The 18,499-nt window shown below is 38.9% G+C and overlaps 1 protein-coding gene across 2 annotated transcripts in view; it reads right to left on the bottom strand.

Moving 5' to 3' along the window:
- LOC308693357 (protein FAM131A-like) overlaps positions 1-18,499 on the bottom strand; it is a gene marked incomplete at both ends in the record, with an annotated part of 30,570 nt that overhangs the window by 10,743 nt on the left and 1,328 nt on the right. Inside the window, 2 exons of one of the 2 annotated variants that reach the window (XM_081370209.1) lie at positions 4,549-4,682; positions 18,461-18,491. The exons of the other annotated variant lie outside the window; for it this stretch is intronic. Coding sequence (XP_081226335.1) covers positions 4,549-4,682; positions 18,461-18,491 — 165 coding nt within the window. Of the gene's footprint in view, positions 1-4,548; positions 4,683-18,460; positions 18,492-18,499 lie in introns of those variants that run through there. 2 annotated transcript variants of the gene reach the window in all.

Raw genomic sequence — 18,499 nt, 5'->3', positions numbered from 1 at the left:
ATAGAATAGAATAGATCAAGATAGAATAGAATAGACAAAGATAAAGATAGAATAGAATAGACAAAGATAGAATATAGACGAAGATAGAATAGAATAGACAAAAGATAGAATAGAATAGACAAGACAAAGATAGAATAGAATAGACAAAGATAGAATAGCAAAGGTTAAGAATAGAATATAATATATGATATATAAAACAGAATAGACAAAGATAGAATTGACACAGATAGAATAGAATAGACAAAGAATAGAATAGAATATACAAAGATAGAATAGACACAGATAGAATAGAATAGACAAAGAATAGAATAGAATATACAAAGATAGAATTGACACAGATAGAATAGAATAGACAAAGAATAGAATAGAATAGAATATACAAAGATAGAATTGACAGATAGAATAGAATAGACAAAGAATAGAATAGAATAGACAAAGATAGAATTGACACAGATAGAATAGAATAGACAAAGAATAGAATAGAATATAGAAAGATAGAATAGACAAACATTGAACAGAATAGACAGAATAGAACAGATGAAGAATAGAACAGAATAGGCAGATAGAATAGAATAGACAAGACAAAGATAATAGAATAGAAGAAGAATAGAATAGACAAATATAGAACAGAATAGACAAGACAAAGATAGAATAGAACAGAATAAACAAAGATAGAATAGACAAAGATAGAACAGATGAAGAAGAGAATAGACAAAGATAGAATAGAATAGAATAGACAAAGATAGAACAGATGAAGAAGAGAATAGACAAAGATAGAATAGAATAGACAAAGATAGAACAGATGAAGAACAGAATAGACAAAGATAGAACAGATGAAGAACAGAATAGACAAAGATAGAATAGAATAGACTAAGATAGAACAGAATGGATGAAGATAGAATAGAATAGACAGACAGATTAGAATAGACAAAGATGGAATATAACAAAATAGACAGACATAATAGAATAGATGAAGATAGAATAGAAAAGAATAGAATATAATTCAGTGCATCAGAACAGAAAATACCAGACTTGACTAGAATAGAATGGAATATAGAATAGAACAGAATATAAAATAATACAAACAATACAAAACAGAATAGAATCGAACAGAATAGAATAGAATAAAGAGGATTTAACAGTCTAGACTATATAGATGGGTATACAGTAGAGTAGAACAAATAGAAAATAAATAATAGAATAGAAGGATTTCAGTGCAGTAAAACAGAGTAACTGTCTAGACTACATGGATAATGAGTACAGTAGACTAGAATAGAATGAAATGGAACAGAATTGAACAGAACAGAACAGATAGAAGTAGACTAGACTGGAGCAGAGCAGACTGCAAAACAGACTAGACTATTCTACTCTAATCTAGTGTCAGACTGAATCTCGACTTCTCTATTTACATGCAAAGCAACCCTCTGAGCAGAGAGAGGGACACACACACACACACTCACACACACACACATATCCACAGGTTTTATAACAGCAAACACACAGTAATTACAGCACAAGCGCTCGACATCTGGAGCCTCCTCCGTCTGTCTGTGAGGCTGGAATACACATGCATATCGTCACAGACACACGCACACAGTCACACATATAAACATACATATATATAACACGAACCCCACGGGTTCCGCGCTTCAGCGACGCACGAGCACGGCAAACCAAAGACCCGCTTCAGAACATTCCCAAACATCATCTGCCTCTCAAACGCGCGCGCACACACACACACGATGAACAGTGAGCAGTGATACCGGCTCTCCGCTCGCTCCACACAGGAACAAAAGCTTCTCCATGGAGTCTCCTCGTCCTCACCGACATCTATTTCGCGGAAACTCGGAGAGAAACGAGCATTTCTATAGCAACCAGTCAGTCGCCATGGAACGAGTTCTCCAAGGATACGGTGGAATGATGCTCGATGACGTCACATGCAGCACGTTTGATCATCTGTCTCTCTCTCGTGCTCTCTCTCTCATGAACACACATGCAACCCGCACACACCAAATTGCATTCCTCGTCATGACACCTGTCTGTCTCTCTCCCTCTCTCTCTCGGTCTCATGAACACACATGCAAACAGCACGTTACACACACACACACACACACACACACACACACACACACACACACACACACACACACACACACACACACACACACACACACACACACACACACACACACACACACACACACACACACACACACACACACACACACACACACACCAACTGCATTCCTCGTCATGACACCTGTCTATCTCTCAATTCAATTCAAATGAGCTTTATTGGCATGACACACACATGTATCTATACATTCAGATTATCTCTCTCTCTCTCTCTCTCTCTCTCTCTCTCTCTCTCTCTCTCTCTGAGATCCTCCTGTTTTGCAGCACCACACCACTGTTTACTTGACAGTGCTTATATTTTTATATTAATTTATTTTATATTACTTTATTTATGTTACTATGGTTCTCTTTTGGTGGGTCATGACTCAAAATGGGTCATAGATCTGATAAGAAACAAAATATGTACAGTATATTAATTAAAAATATTAGAAATTTACACATTTTATACTTGCACTTATAGACCTACTGTATATAATACCCATTTATGATATATTACATATTTTATTAGATCATTTAAAAAATGTTTTGAACAAATGTATGACATTAATTTCTTTGATTAACATGGGTCATAAAACAATTATTTTATTAATAAATATTAATACAAATATTAGATATTTACACATTCAATATTTATTTTATACTTACATTTTACTGTATAAAGTATACATTGAAAATTATAGTTTTATTATAAGAGCATACATTTATTTATATATGCACATTTATATAGGCCTATATAAAAGTACATACATATTTAGTTTCTATTTATATTTAACTGTATACTATATAAAATAAAAAAATTCCTAACATATAGCCTATTCATATTTTGAATAAATAAATTAAAAATATATATTTTTAATAATTAAAGAAATGTATACTGTATATAGTATAAACTTACATATAAAAAATAGGTATAATGTAAATGCTGGTATGAAGAGGTAAAAGCAGTGTTCCTGCACACTGAAGCCCTCCAGAAGTCCTGTGTGTTATTCCCTGTCGAGCCACTGTTAAATGACATGAAGTCAAAGGCAAAACACATTAGTGCAGCGACGCTGTGAATTCGGTTTGGAAAAAAAACACATTAAAGAATTAATTGCTAATTACTCAGAATGACTCGTGAATGATTAGACGACTAACTAGTGAACATTTAATGAAAGTCAGAGCCAGGAACGAGTGCAGCGCAAGTGGTCCGGGTTAATTAGGTCATTATCCATCCGAGGAAAGCTGAGAAAACAATTTTCTGCTCCGAACGCTCGAGTCTTAATCAGCTCAGATCTGACAGAGCGACGCGCGCGTCAGTGAGGGCGTTAGGGAGGCGTTGTGTGACCATAATGATGACAGGAATAGCTGGTTAACTCCAGGCCTTGGAGCGAGATGGCGGAAGCGTTGAATAATGGCGCTTTCAAGTCATCTCGTAAAGATCGTATTTACGAGTTGAATGTCGTAAATACGAGTGGGAAGCTCGGGATAGGGGGATAGGTCCAGATCTTTACGAGTTGTGGGCGTGTCAGTGAGAATCATGGCGGAATACCACAACACTTAAAGCTATTTATCAGTGATATTGTCAGGCTTTTCTATTTACAGCTAAAGGCCTCATTATACTTCTGCGTCGGACCTACGCCGGAGCCTATACGCCGTAGGCAACGTGTTGGTTTTAATTTATACTTCTGTGTCATTGTCCGCGTTGACGCGCACCTAGGGAGCATGTGAAACCCCGAGGGAGGGGTTCTGGCAGACCAATCACCGCGCTTGTGTCCGCGTAGAATTGACGCGTTGTTACATTTTTGGAGAGGTGCACGTCAGGGTACGCCGTAGGGTACGCGCGCTACACACAGCCTACGACGTAGCTACGGCGGCAGTTCGACGCAGAAGTATAAAACAGGCTTTAAAGCTAATTGCCTGCACAGAATAGCCTATGATGGCATATTATAACAATGTAAGTACGATTAAGTTTACAGTGGCTTCATAATAAAAAAATAAAAATAAAAAAACATAAAAAAGCAAAGCACACCTGATGCACATTTCTTTGTTCTTCATTTTTTGTGTAATTTGTTCAGAGAAAGTACACTCTTGGCGAAAGTGACTTGAACGCAACATTAATCAGCTCAGATCTGACAGAGAATGTCGCGCTCTCGTGACGCGCGCGTCAGCCACAAGTGAGGGCGTTTGGGAGGCTTTGTGTGAATGCGCGTTAACCATTTATAATGATGACAAGAATAGCTGGTGAACGCCAGGCCTTGCAGCGCGATGGCAGGAGCGTTGAAAAAGTGTCCCACTTTCCGCTTTCAAACGCGCCAACGCGCGACGCGGGGCGAATGACAGGAGAGGAAGGAAAGGGAAAAGGGCGAGTGCCGGTTCCGGACGCTGTGAAGTATATAAATGGAAATGGAACAGATTGAGAGGAAACTTTGGCACCTTGAGGTAACGGTCCGAGTGCCCAAATGTCCCGCCCAGGCCGCGCGCCAAACTGGTCCGCGTGTTTCCCAGCAGCACAAGGTCTGAGGAGGAGCTCCTCGCGCTCCAGTCCACGCGCAACCCGTCGCCCGCCACTGTGGGGAGAGAGGATCGAGCTCAGCCAATCAACACTGACCCCACGAGCCAATGCACACTGCCATGGCAACCGCACCATCACCATCCCACTGATACCGGGGTGACAGATAGATAGATACCTAAAATACCCTGGACCACTAAACCAGTCACATGGGCCAATTTGTTTTTAAATTGAGCTTTATACATCATCTGAAAGCTGAATAAATAAGCTTTCCATTGATGTGTGGTTTGTTATATATTTGTTCGAGACACAACTATTGTAAATCTGGAATCTGAGGGTGCAGAAAAATGGAAACATTGAGAAAATCTCCTTTAAAGTTGTTCATTTATGTTGGCGATTGTGCTGCATTCACTCACACAAATACATGTTTTATATATTTACGGCAGGAAATTTACTAAATATCTTCATGGAACATGATCTTTACTGAATATCCTCATGATTTTTGGCATAAAATAAAAATAGGTTTTGACCCATACAATGTATTGTTGGCGATTGCCACAGATAAACTGGAGACTGGTGACGTGATCCAGGGTCACTAATGACCCCAGCCATGGCAACCACACCATCACCATCCCACTGATACTGGGGTGTTATACTACATTATAGATAGATAGATATATACCTAAAATATTTGATTGCTATGTATACACTGAACAAAACCCAGAAATTGCTAGTGGATTTCATAAAGTTACAAAGAAATGGCAAGTAGAACATTGAATTAAATAAACAATTTTAATTAGAAAGACTGATTTGCTATTTTCTTTTAAAACATACTCCACTCATCTTTGTTTTATTTACAATTTTTTTTTACAGTATATATATATATATATATATATATATATATATATATATATATATACACACATTTTATTATAGGTTATGTAAATATAATATGTAATAATAATAATAATAATATTAATATATTTTTAATGATATAATTAATGTGAATTCATATAAATAATAGTATAATATAAAGTAATATTAATAGCAATTAATAATAATATAATTAAGATTATTATTTATATAATATCCCAGGAACAATCCGATATTTTAGGTAGCTATCTAGATATAAACATTAATAAATGAATAAATAAATCTTTATATCTAGATATAGCTATATATAGCTATAGATATTATATTAATAAATAATAATATTATAAGATTAATTATTTATATAAATTAAAATACAACAGCAATATTAATTTTATGTACAGTATTTGCATATAGTAAATTATACATTTAAATTACAATTAAAGACAGACATATAGACAGATATATATTTTATAATCTTTATTTCTATCTATAGCTAGCTACATTTCTACGGGGATATTATATAAATAAATAATAGTACTATTAATTATATTTGTATTAATATTATTTTAATATTATAATTATTAATATTATTTTATATCATAATAGTATTTACACTAAAATATCATTGTTGTTATTATTATTATTGTATTTATTTACATAGATTTAAATAGATATAGACAGACAGTGTGACGAGATATCCTTATCCCTTTTTATAAATTAAAATAAAACTGAGCACTTTCCTGTAATATAAAATACAAATCTGTTGCTTCCTCATAATGACAGGCGAACTGAACACATTGATCCTGCATGTGCATAATTGTGTTACACATAACAGTGTTTTCACAAGTATATGCTGATGCTTTATTGGCTGTATGTTATTAAAATGAACAATCTTGCCTTTGGAAATCATCAAATCTAAACCTGACTTCAGGTGTCCAACTGAGGTCGGATTCATTGTATCCAAAGATCAATTTAAAAAAAAAAACTATTTCTCATGTTTTTAGTTTTTTAATCATGGTCATCTGGCCTTCCACTATATGTACAGTTTCAGTAGATCTGATCACTTCTCTTGATCATCCGTCATCTCGCTAAAGCACTCATGCATTAACATGCAGTCAAGATGCAGGATCACTGACATCCTATATGGACAAACACAAAGTTTAGCTTTCTCCATTCATGTATTAGCACACAAACATGCTCCTTCTTGATCTGGAAAACTCTAAAGTGACGGTCTGGATTCACGTTACGCAACAGGAGTTTCAGAGGAATGAAGTGTGTCGGGTCAGTCGCATGGAGAAAACACCAACATTTATAGATTTTTTCTATCATTCAATTTGATGCACCAGCTGGAGCATCTCTGATCCCGATCGACTGACACACACGTCACACACACACAGATCCCAACGGATCAACACCACAGGCCTCCTCACATCTAATGTCACACACACACTCCCTCAGGTGAGGCTTATTAATGCGGCGAGACGTCATCACACGCCACAGATGACATCATTTCCTGTGTGCGTGTGTTCCCAGTTCATTAACACTTACATGTTGACTACATTCCCATGGGAAACGACAACCATATTCTGCATCATTTTATGTGCAAAATGTCGAGAACTTGGACGATAGCGATAAATATTTAAATCGTTATAAATGTCAAAGTATAGCAGAATCCATACCGTGATTATAACGAAAATGACACAAAGTAATGATATTGTTGGACTTATTTTCTTTTCTCCCTGATGAACCATAAAAACAGTGACAGCCAATCAGAATCCATCCTGTTTTAAAGAGCTCAAGCGTTTAAAGAGACAAACGACAAAACTGCAATTATTATAGTTATAGTTTTCATCCTTGGTGTCAGAACAGGCCTCAAGTCACATTTCATCACAAAACCATCCAAAAGAAAGAAAAGAAAATGAAGCCTAGGTGTAGGACTATTAACAATATTTCAAAACTAGATTTATCATTTATCGATTTGTATGATATCATGACAATTAACCATTGCCCTCACCAATTCACATTATTTTAATGCAAATAGCTACAAAAAAAAAATTATTATTATTCTCATTACTGTAATGGCAAATTTTTTAAAAATAATTAATATTGAAAGACTATATATATCTACGGAAGCGTATTGCATTCACTTGAGGAAAAAAAAAACTACTCTGTTTTTCTGAATTAACGAGTTAATTATCTCAAAATTACAAGATAATTTTTCATGAATTTTTTTTGCTATGTTTTTCTGAATTACGAGATAATTTTTCATGAATAAAAAGTTTTTGCTCTGTTTTTCTGAATTAATGACTTAATTATCTCAGAATTATGAGATAATTTTTCTTTTAAAACAAATTGCTCTGTTTTTCTGAATTAATGACTTAAATATCTCATAATTCTGAGATAATTAAGTCATTAATTCAGAAAAACAGAGTAGATTTTTTTCCTCAAGTGAATGCAATACACTTTCGTGTATATCAGCATTGAGAATAATTAAATTGACAAATTTGTAAGTTAAATATCAGGGCACATTATAATCATGTTAATTTGGACATTAAATATCCTTAATTGTCATGAAAATAATGTCACAATGCAAACAATTGTAAAATATGTTTCAATTTCCTTTTGCAAAATACAGTCAAACCAAAAATGATTCAGACACCATATATATATATATTACTATTAGGTGCCGGACACTATAGTTCATTTATGTAAGTTAGGATAGCAAGGTGTCTGAGTAAAGTTTGGTTTGACTGTATCATTTCTCAGTTCTTTCTTTTGATTTCAGGGATGAAATATGAACTAGACATATGCTCTTGATACATTAGAAACATTTGTGACAATCTCTGTGAGTTTAAACCACTGTGTGTGTGTTTGTGTGTGTGTGTGTAAACGCGCGAGAGATAAAGGTCAGAGGTTAAAGCCCTAAGGTTTTGCTCGCTCTCCTGCGCTGCGGATCCGTGTCCCCTGCCGTCCCGTTAACACCCCGGGCTCAAACCGTGTTGAGTTTCACCTGATCTCAAACCTCTTTCCTAATGAGGGTCAATAAAACCCAATACATGCAGACAATACTAACAGTGACTGATGTCGACGGCCGCGGAGGTCTGGACTCCAGCAGGGGTGTTAGTTTCTCTCACTGACACCATTTCACTTTTAACGTAATCTCATGGAAACGTACCAAGAACTCATTCACTCACCGGCCACTTCATTAGGTACAGCTCGCTAGTAGCGGGTCAGAGCCGCTTTTGCCTTCAGAACTGCCTTAATTCTTCATGGCAAAGATTCCACAAGATTCTGGAAACATTCCTCAGAGATTCTAGTCCATATTGTCATGATTTTATATTGTCTGAACCATTTTGAGATGATTTTGTGACGTGAGCGTTTATCCTGCTGGAAGTATCCATCAGAAGATGGTCTACTGTGGTTATAAAGGGAAGGACATGGTCAGCATCAATACTCAGGTAGACTGAGGCGTTTAAACAACGGTACTAAGAGGCTCAAAGTGTGCCCAGGGAAAAATCACCACAGCATTAAACCCCCAGCAGCCTGACCACTGATATAAGGCAGGATGATCCAGGCTTTCATGCTGTTTACACCAAATTCTGACCATCTGAGTGTCACAGCAGAAATCCAGACGCAATGTTTCTCCAATCGTCTGTTGTCCAGTTTTGCTGAGCCCGTGTGAACTGAGGCCTCAGTTTTCTGTTCTCATCTGACAGGAACATCACCGGTGTGTGTCCAGAGACGCTCTTCTGCGTTCAGAGATGCTCTTCTGCGTTCAGAGATGCTCTTCTGAGTTCAGAGATGCTCTTCTGTGTTCAGAGATGCTCTTCTGAGTTCAGAGATGATCTTCTGCGTTCAGAGATGATCTTCTGCGTTCAGAGATGCTCTTCTGCGTTCAGAGATGCTCTTCTGCGTTCAGAGATGCTCTTCTGCGTTCAGAGATGCTCTTCTGCGTTCAGAGATGCTCTTCTGCGTTCAGAGATGCTCTTCTGCGTTCAGAGATGCTCTTCTGTGTTCAGAGATGCTCTTCTGCGTTCAGAGATGATCTTCTGCGTTCAGAGACGCTCTTCTGCGTTCAGAGATGCTCTTCTGCGTTCAGAGATGATCTTCTGCGTTCAGAGATGATCTTCTGCGTTCAGAGATGCTCTTCTGAGTTCAGAGATGCTCTTCTGTGTTCAGAGATGCTCTTCTGCGTTCAGAGATGCTCTTCTGCGTTCAGAGATGATCTTCTGCGTTCAGAGATGATCTTCTGCGTTCAGAGATGCTCTTCTGCGTTCAGAGATGCTCTTCTGCGTTCAGAGATGATCTTCTGCGTTCAGAGACGCTCTTCTGCGTTCAGAGATGCTCTTCTGCGGTCAGAGATGCTCTTCTGCGTTCAGAGATGCTCTTCTGCGGTCAGAGATGCTCTTCTGCGGTCAGAGATGCTCTTCTGCGGTCAGAGATGCTCTTCTGCGTTCAGAGATGCTCTTCTGCGGTCAGAGATGCTCTTCTGTGTTCAGAGATGCTCTTCTGCGTTTAGAGATGCTCTTCTGAGTTCAGAGATGCTCTTCTGAGTTCAGAGATGCTCTTCTGAGTTCAGAGATGCTCTTCTGCGGTCAGAGATGCTCTTCTGCGTTCAGAGATGCTCTTCTGAGTTCAGAGATGCTCTTCTGAGTTCAGAGATGCTCTTCTGCGGTCAGAGATGCTCTTCTGCGTTCAGAGATGCTCTTCTGCGTTCAGAGATGCTCTTCTGCGTTCAGAGATGCTCTTCTGCGTTCAGAGATGCTCTTCTGAGTTCAGAGATGCTCTTCTGCATTCAGAGATGCTCTTCTGCGTTCAGAGATGCTCTTCTGCGGTCAGAGATGCTCTTCTGCGTTCAGAGATGCTCTTCTGCGGTCAGAGATGCTCTTCTGCGTTCAGAGATGCTCTTCTGTGTTCAGAGATGCTCTTCTGAGTTCAGAGATGCTCTTCTGCGTTCAGAGATGCTCTTCTGCGTTCAGAGATGCTCTTCTGCGTTCAGAGATGCTCTTCTGTGTTCAGAGATGCTCTTCTGCGTTCAGAGATGCTCTTCTGAGTTCAGAGACGCTCTTCTGTGTTCAGAGATGCTCTTCTGAGTTCAGAGATGCTCTTCTGTGTTCAGAGATGCTCTTCTGCGGTCAGAGATGCTCTTCTGCGGTCAGAGATGCTCTTCTGCGTTCAGAGATGATCTTCTGTGTTCACAGATGCTCTTCTGCGTTCAGAGATGCTCTTCTGCGTTCAGAGATGCTCTTCTGAGTTCAGAGACGCTCTTCTGTGTTCAGAGATGCTCTTCTGTGTTCAGAGATGCTCTTCTGCGTTCAGAGATGGTCTTCTGTGTTCAGAGATGCTCTTCTGAGTTCAGAGACGCTCTTCTGTGTTCAGAGACGCTCTTCTGCGTTCAGAGATGCTCTTCTGAGTTCAGAGATGCTCTTCTGTGTTCAGAGATGCTCTTCTGCGTTCAGAGATGATCTTCTGCGTTCAGAGATGATCTTCTGCGTTCAGAGATGATCTTCTGCGTTCAGAGATGCTCTTCTGCGTTCAGAGATGCTCTTCTGCGTTCAGAGATGCTCTTCTGCGGTCAGAGATGCTCTTCTGTGTTCAGAGATGCTCTTCTGCGGTCAGAGATGCTCTTCTGCGTTCAGAGATGGTCTTCTGTGTTCAGAGATGCTCTTCTGTGTTCAGAGATGCTCTTCTGCGTTCAGAGATGCTCTTCTGTGTTCAGAGATGCTCTTCTGCGTTCAGAGATGGTCTTCTGTGTTCAGAGATGCTCTTCTGTGTTCAGAGATGCTCTTCTGCGTTCAGAGATGATCTTCTGAGTTCAGAGATGCTCTTCTGTGTTCAGAGATGCTCTTCTGTGTTCAGAGACGCTCTTCTGCGTTCAGAGATGCTCTTCTGCGGTCAGAGATGCTCTTCTGAGTTCAGAGATGCTCTTCTGTGTTCAGAGATGCTCTTCTGCGTTCAGAGATGATCTTCTGCGTTCAGAGATGCTCTTCTGCGTTCAGAGATGCTCTTCTGCGTTCAGAGATGCTCTTCTGCGTTCAGAGATGCTCTTCTGCGTTCAGAGATGCTCTTCTGCGTTCAGAGATGGTCTTCTGTGTTCAGAGATGCTCTTCTGTGTTCAGAGATGCTCTTCTGCGTTCAGAGATGATCTTCTGAGTTCAGAGATGCTCTTCTGAGTTCAGAGACGCTCTTCTGTGTTCAGAGACGCTCTTCTGCGTTCAGAGATGCTCTTCTGAGTTCAGAGATGCTCTTCTGTGTTCAGAGATGCTCTTCTGCGTTCAGAGATGATCTTCTGCGTTCAGAGATGCTCTTCTGCGTTCAGAGATGCTCTTCTGCGTTCAGAGATGCTCTTCTGAGTTCAGAGATGCTCTTCTGCGTTCAGAGATGCTCTTCTGCGTTCAGAGATGCTCTTCTGCGTTCAGAGATGCTCTTCTGAGTTCAGAGATGCTCTTCTGAGTTCAGAGATGATCTTCTGAGTTCAGAGATGCTCTTCTGTGTTCAGAGATGCTCTTCTGAGTTCAGAGATGCTCTTCTGCGTTCAGAGATGCTCTTCTGAGTTCAGAGATGCTCTTCTGTGTTCAGAGATGCTCTTCTGCGTTCAGAGATGATCTTCTGCGTTCAGAGATGCTCTTCTGCGTTCAGAGATGCTCTTCTGCGTTCAGAGATGCTCTTCTGCGTTCAGAGATGCTCTTCTGTGTTCAGAGATGCTCTTCTGCGTTCAGAGATGGTCTTCTGTGTTCAGAGATGCTCTTCTGTGTTCAGAGATGCTCTTCTGCGTTCAGAGATGATCTTCTGAGTTCAGAGATGCTCTTCTGAGTTCAGAGACGCTCTTCTGTGTTCAGAGACGCTCTTCTGCGTTCAGAGATGCTCTTCTGAGTTCAGAGATGCTCTTCTGTGTTCAGAGATGCTCTTCTGCGTTCAGAGATGATCTTCTGCGTTCAGAGATGCTCTTCTGCGTTCAGAGATGCTCTTCTGCGTTCAGAGATGCTCTTCTGAGTTCAGAGATGCTCTTCTGCGGTCAGAGATGCTCTTCTGCGTTCAGAGATGCTCTTCTGCGTTCAGAGATGCTCTTCTGCGTTCAGAGATGCTCTTCTGAGTTCAGAGATGTTCTTCTGCGTTCAGAGATGTTCTTCTGCGTTTAGAGATGCTCTTCTGAGTTCAGAGATGTTCTTCTGCGTTCAGAGACGCTCTTCTGCGTTCAGAGATGCTCTTCTGAGTTCAGAGATGTTCTTCTGCGTTTAGAGATGCTCTTCTGAGTTCAGAGATGTTCTTCTGCGTTCAGAGATGCTCTTCTGAGTTCAGAGATGCTCTTCTGCGTTTAGAGATGCTCTTCTGAGTTCAGAGATGTTCTTCTGCGTTCAGAGATGCTCTTCTGCGTTCAGAGATGCTCTTCTGCGTTCAGAGATGCTCTTCTGCGTTCAGAGATGCTCTTCTGAGTTCAGAGATGTTCTTCTGCGTTCAGAGATGTTCTTCTGCGTTTAGAGATGCTCTTCTGAGTTCAGAGATGTTCTTCTGCGTTCAGAGACGCTCTTCTGCGTTCAGAGATGCTCTTCTGAGTTCAGACATTTTCTTCTGCGTTCAGAGATGTTCTTCTGCGTTTAGAGATGCTCTTCTGAGTTCAGAGATGCTCTTCTGCGTTCAGAGATGCTCTTCTGAGTTCAGAGATGCTCTTCTGCAAACCTCAGGTGTATCAAGTGCTTATTTGAGTTACTGTTGCCTTTCTATCAGCTGGAACAGTCTGCTCATTCTCCTCTGACAATAACAAGCCATTTTCACTCGCAGAACTGCCGCTCACTGTTTTCTTTTTTCCGGTCCATTCTCTGTAAACCCTAGAGATGATTGTGTGTGAAAATCCCAGTAGATCAGCAGTTTCTGAAGTACTCAGACCAGCCCGTCTGACACCAACAATCATGACACGTTCGTAATCACCTTTCTTCCCCATTCTGATGCCCGACTTCAGCAGATCATCTTCATCATATCTACATGTCTAAATGCATTGAGTTGCTGCAATGTGATTGGCTGATTAGATATTTGCGTAAATAAGCAGTTGAACAAGTGTACCTAATAAAGTGGCCGGCGAGTGTGTGTATATACAGAGATGGACTTTTATTGGGAGGGTCCGTGGCTCTTACATTGGAAAAAGTGTATTGGCGGGCTAACTTGGATCACATGTGCCTTGATAACCAATCACATCACAGCCTTGAGGTCAATGAATTTCATTCAGAGATGTGCGACAGTCAATCACTGTTTACCATAGAAATGAATGAGAAGTGCCGTAAACTAAATCAAACCTGTCACGCAATTGTCTGTGATTTCTCTTATAAAACAGCATTTTTTCATGTAAACTGAATCCAGAATGAATATTTATGAGCAAACATGATGAAGATTAGCGAAGAGGCTGTCGATTCATTAAATGATAAGCTATTTCCACACAAAAGTGGTTTATTAAAGGTAGTGAAGCCTTTCCTCTCATTGACATCCATTAGAAAAACGGCCTCTGGTCTCCTTCCCTGCGCATGTATATTTAGTGGAGGTGCGACGGATCGTAAAACTCACGGTTCGGATCAGATTACGGTTTTGAGTCACAGATCAGATCATTTTTCAGATCAGCAAAAAAATAAATAATAATAATAATAATAATAATAATTTGGTGGGTTGTTGGGGAATGCACCTTTGCAAAGTACCTTGATACCACAGCAAAAACTATTAGACTTTAATAATCAAATATTATTAAAGACAAGTGAATAGTCAGTATTAAAATAAGAACAAATACAAAAGTTACTAGCACAAATAAAATACAATATAGCAAATAAAGTAAGGACAAACAGCAGTATTCAGGTACAGAAATGTAATCATTAAATGTAAAATAACACTATAGTGTTCACTGTATAAATTAAATATAGATTAATCTTTGTTAAAGCTGTGTTTTGTTATTTGATTGACATTAATGACAGCAGAAGGGATTTATAGGCTGCTGTCACTGTCACTGCTGTCACTTTAAGAGCCAATGCATTGATACTGATACATGTATGATTTCTTTCTCGTTTGTTTACGTTCATATGCCCCTGTGGTGACTAGTTTATATGTGTATGTGGTGTTTTTAATATGCTTTAAGACAAACCATGTGTAAATTCATAAGTCGACAGCATTGCTGAGTATTTCCTCCTTAAAACTGCAGTGAACCAAAGACAGTCTCAAAAACACAGTTTGGTGTTTCTGACGTCACAAACTACCTTGTAACCAATCAGATCAACGTGTGATCGTCAACCAGTGGATCTCTCTGAGTGAGTGAGTGAGTGGAGGCGGAGCTAATTTGCATATTCATAGAACCGCGCATACTAAATGAGGCAAGAGTTACATTCAAGATATTTTAAGACATGAAGAAAAAACGTTTAAATATGTCATTTTGGTGATCAAAGATAATATTATTGACTACAGGGTGACTTAACGATATAACCGACTGTGTTCATGAGAATACTTGCTATTTTAACATAATTTTGTGTATGTGTCCATTCAAGCGCAAGGAGACGCAAAAGAGAAACTTGCGCTTGAATAATTATTTTGTATATATAAATACACACATATGCATGTATATATTTAAGAAAAATTTGTTATTTATATATCAAATATTTATATTTATATATATAATATAAATTATATTGTATATGCATACAAATATTTCTTATACATGCATATGTGTGTATTTATATATACAAAATAATTATACACAGTACACACACATGTATTATGTAAACACCAACTTTTATTTTGGATGCGATTAATCGTTGCCCAGCACTAATACTGTATATACAATTTGAGGTGAAACATAACCTAGACCTGTTTTAGTGAGATTCTCTCTGGATTAATGTCACATTGACTGCCAGACCTGTTGCTGAAAACAGGGAGGCCGATATTATCTTCAATAACATCAGTAGCGTCTCTGCATGAAATCAACAGGGCGCCTCGCTGACTCACCGACACGATTTTACAGATGTTTAGTTCTAGCGGAGTGACCCACAAACAAATCAAACAGCAGAACCACCTGATGAGAGCCAGACTGAGAGCTGAAAAATTATTCTTGTGTCCAAAATCCCTGGTCCTCTAACACACAATCCTCTCTAGCAAACCGTATCACATCCATCTGGCCGTCGCCCCACGCCGGGACACGGAAAGACTGCAGGCCACCGGTGGACCGGGCCATCTGGGGCCGGAGAGATGACCTCACTCAGTCTCGATATACATGAAGCTCTTTCATGAGCGTACGCTCCGTCCTTGTCCTGATAACCGTACCGAGACGAATCTCCCATCCTCGTCCTTTCCAGGGTGACAGCACAACTTATAAAGCGTGGCTGTTCTCAGGTCAAAGCTGATGCAATCTGACTCCGCTGAAACTGTATCACACACACTCTTATGGAGGTCATTATTCCTGCAATTCATTCAATGCAATCTGAATTGAATTTGTTTTTATAATTGAGTCATTTAGTAACAGACACTGTTGACTGACTCAAGCTGAATAACAACACTATTGTCTTATTTAGAGCTGCTTTACAGCAGAATTTGAATTTGCATCAAACTTGACCAAACCAACACAATGAAATCCTTTTTCTTTGACTAAAATTTAGTCAGTTTCCCCTGCATGAGCTTTAAAGCTACAACGAACAATCTCGGGTCAGACCTTCAGACTTGTCTGACTTGGGTTGTTATATCTTTTCTAACTGATCAGACTTACGGTTTTCGTTAAATGGACAATCAACCTATGAAAAATCCCATAGACTTACATTGAGGGGGTCAAAATTTTTATACAACAACTCTAATAGAGTATTTAAGCTTCATCCACCAATCATCTATCACTAGCAAAGCAACTATGATGCTAAAAATGACTAGACTACAAATGTGCTAAAAATGCGTTAGCAACAGGCTAATTCATGTTAACAGTGCTAACAATGTGTTAAAACTTGCTAACAACATGCTAAATCATGATAACAATGTGTTAAACATACCAGCAACATGCTATTTCATTATAGCAACATGTTAAAACTTGCTATCAATGTGTTAATTCATGCTAGCAACATGGTGATTCATGCTAATAAGGAGTTAAAACATGCTAGCAACGTGCTAATTAATGCTAGCGAACTTGACTGTCTAAATGTCACACTGAATTGTGTGTAGTACATTAACTATAGAATGAGGTTAAGAACAAATTCATGTGCATACGTTCGTGTTGTGAATTAGTTCTTCTGTGGGTAAAATACAAATAATTCACACAATTATTAGTAGGCATATCTTTATTTGTGTCTTTGAAGACGAACTAAGTTTTTTTTTTTTTCTTAGTCTGAAGAACATTTGAATTATCTAAAGAACGTTTTTCTAATATAAAGCACCTTTTGTGGAGTGGATGTTAAAGGTTCTTCATAGAACCACAAATGCCAATGAAGAACCTTTATTGTAAGTGTAGTTTAACTCTTCACAGATAAAGGAACATGATCAGTTATCTCTCCTGTCTCGGCGAGGATGCCAAACCTTACCGGCACGTTTATCAGCAATTAACGGGAGACTCTCACGCGACAGGAGTAATGGCGCGTGCAGGTTTTGTATGGCCTCGGTATCCTGATATGTCATTAATAATTACAGCACGAGATTAAGAAACGATTTGCGTGGTGAAAATAAATCGGAGGTCATTTGTTCGAGACTCTCGGAGTGGAAAGGCGTTGGATTTAGTTTTTTCCGTACTCGTTTCTTGTAGCCTACGGATCGTGTGGGGGAGAGACCTGGACGTTGATCATGATGGACAGGATTAAATTAACATCAGTGTCAAGCACTAGTTGCGTGTATTATTTCTTCAAATATGGACACTTTTGACCCTGTGCACATTTTTTAAAATACACTTGTCAAATTCAGTACATCATGCAACTTAATTGCAATGATTTCACATATTTTTGGAATAAAAAACGAGAAATGGTTTATTCACTCATAGCACTAGGCTATCTAAAATCTATAGTTCTATATAAAATCATTTGAAAAGTAACAACAATAAATAAACGGATTAGACATTAAATTAATGTCAAGCACTAGTTGCATGTATTATTTCTTCAAATATGGTAAAAAGTGTCCATATTTGTAGAAATAGTACATGTAACTATGCTTGACGCTGATGTTAATTAAATTCTGTCCAATTATTAATGTTTCCAATTCACTTTTAATGTGACCTTCATAAATTCTGTTAGTTTGGTAACTTTATTTTACAGTGTCCTTGTTACATATGTTACATAAACAGTAAATTATGCATAATTACATGCAACTAACCCTCAACGAAACCCTAATCCTATAGTAAGTACATGATGTTCATTAATATTACTCAGTACTTAAATATAATTACACTGTAATAATGACACTTTAAAATAAAGTGTAACCCACTTTATTTTACAATGACGTAGTTACACATTACATGTGCTTAATGCATAAGTAACTAACACTAAACCAAACCCTAACCCTACTGTAAGTACATGTAGTTAATTAATATTACTCAGTATTTGAGTAAGTACAATGACTACGTCACCTTAGAGTAAAGTTTAACCGTTAGTTTTACTACAAATCAGCCTCTCTAGGACATAAAAGTGCAGTAGTTGAAGAAACACACTCATACTGCCGTCGACATGCTGTAAACAAGGGCAAAGCGCCGCTGGTTCGCTGCATACTGTACATGCATCACTCCTGGCGCACGCACAATGAAGCACAAGCTTCTGTAACCCGAGTCGAGGACCAGCCTGTGATGAACGAGCACTGATGCAGTTTAATGCAGATTCATGCCAACCCTCCGATCAGCTCATACATGCACTCGCAAGCACTATCGAGGAGGAACGAAAAGCCTGCAGTTTGTGCACTTCTCCATCAGAAGTGTGTGTGAGCTGCAGTCGAGCTCAGGTTTCACACGCCTGTGTTCATGCTCAGAGGAAAACAGATTCTCACCGACTGGCGTTCTGGAGGCGACACAGCCCATGCTCGGGT

Source organism: Scardinius erythrophthalmus (assembly GCF_964197995.2).
Source record: "Scardinius erythrophthalmus genome assembly, chromosome: 7".
NCBI classification, from domain to species: domain Eukaryota; kingdom Metazoa; phylum Chordata; class Actinopteri; order Cypriniformes; family Leuciscidae; genus Scardinius; species Scardinius erythrophthalmus.
The sequence above is the reverse complement of the archived record's forward strand: the minus strand, read 5'-3'. Positions and strand labels throughout refer to the sequence as shown.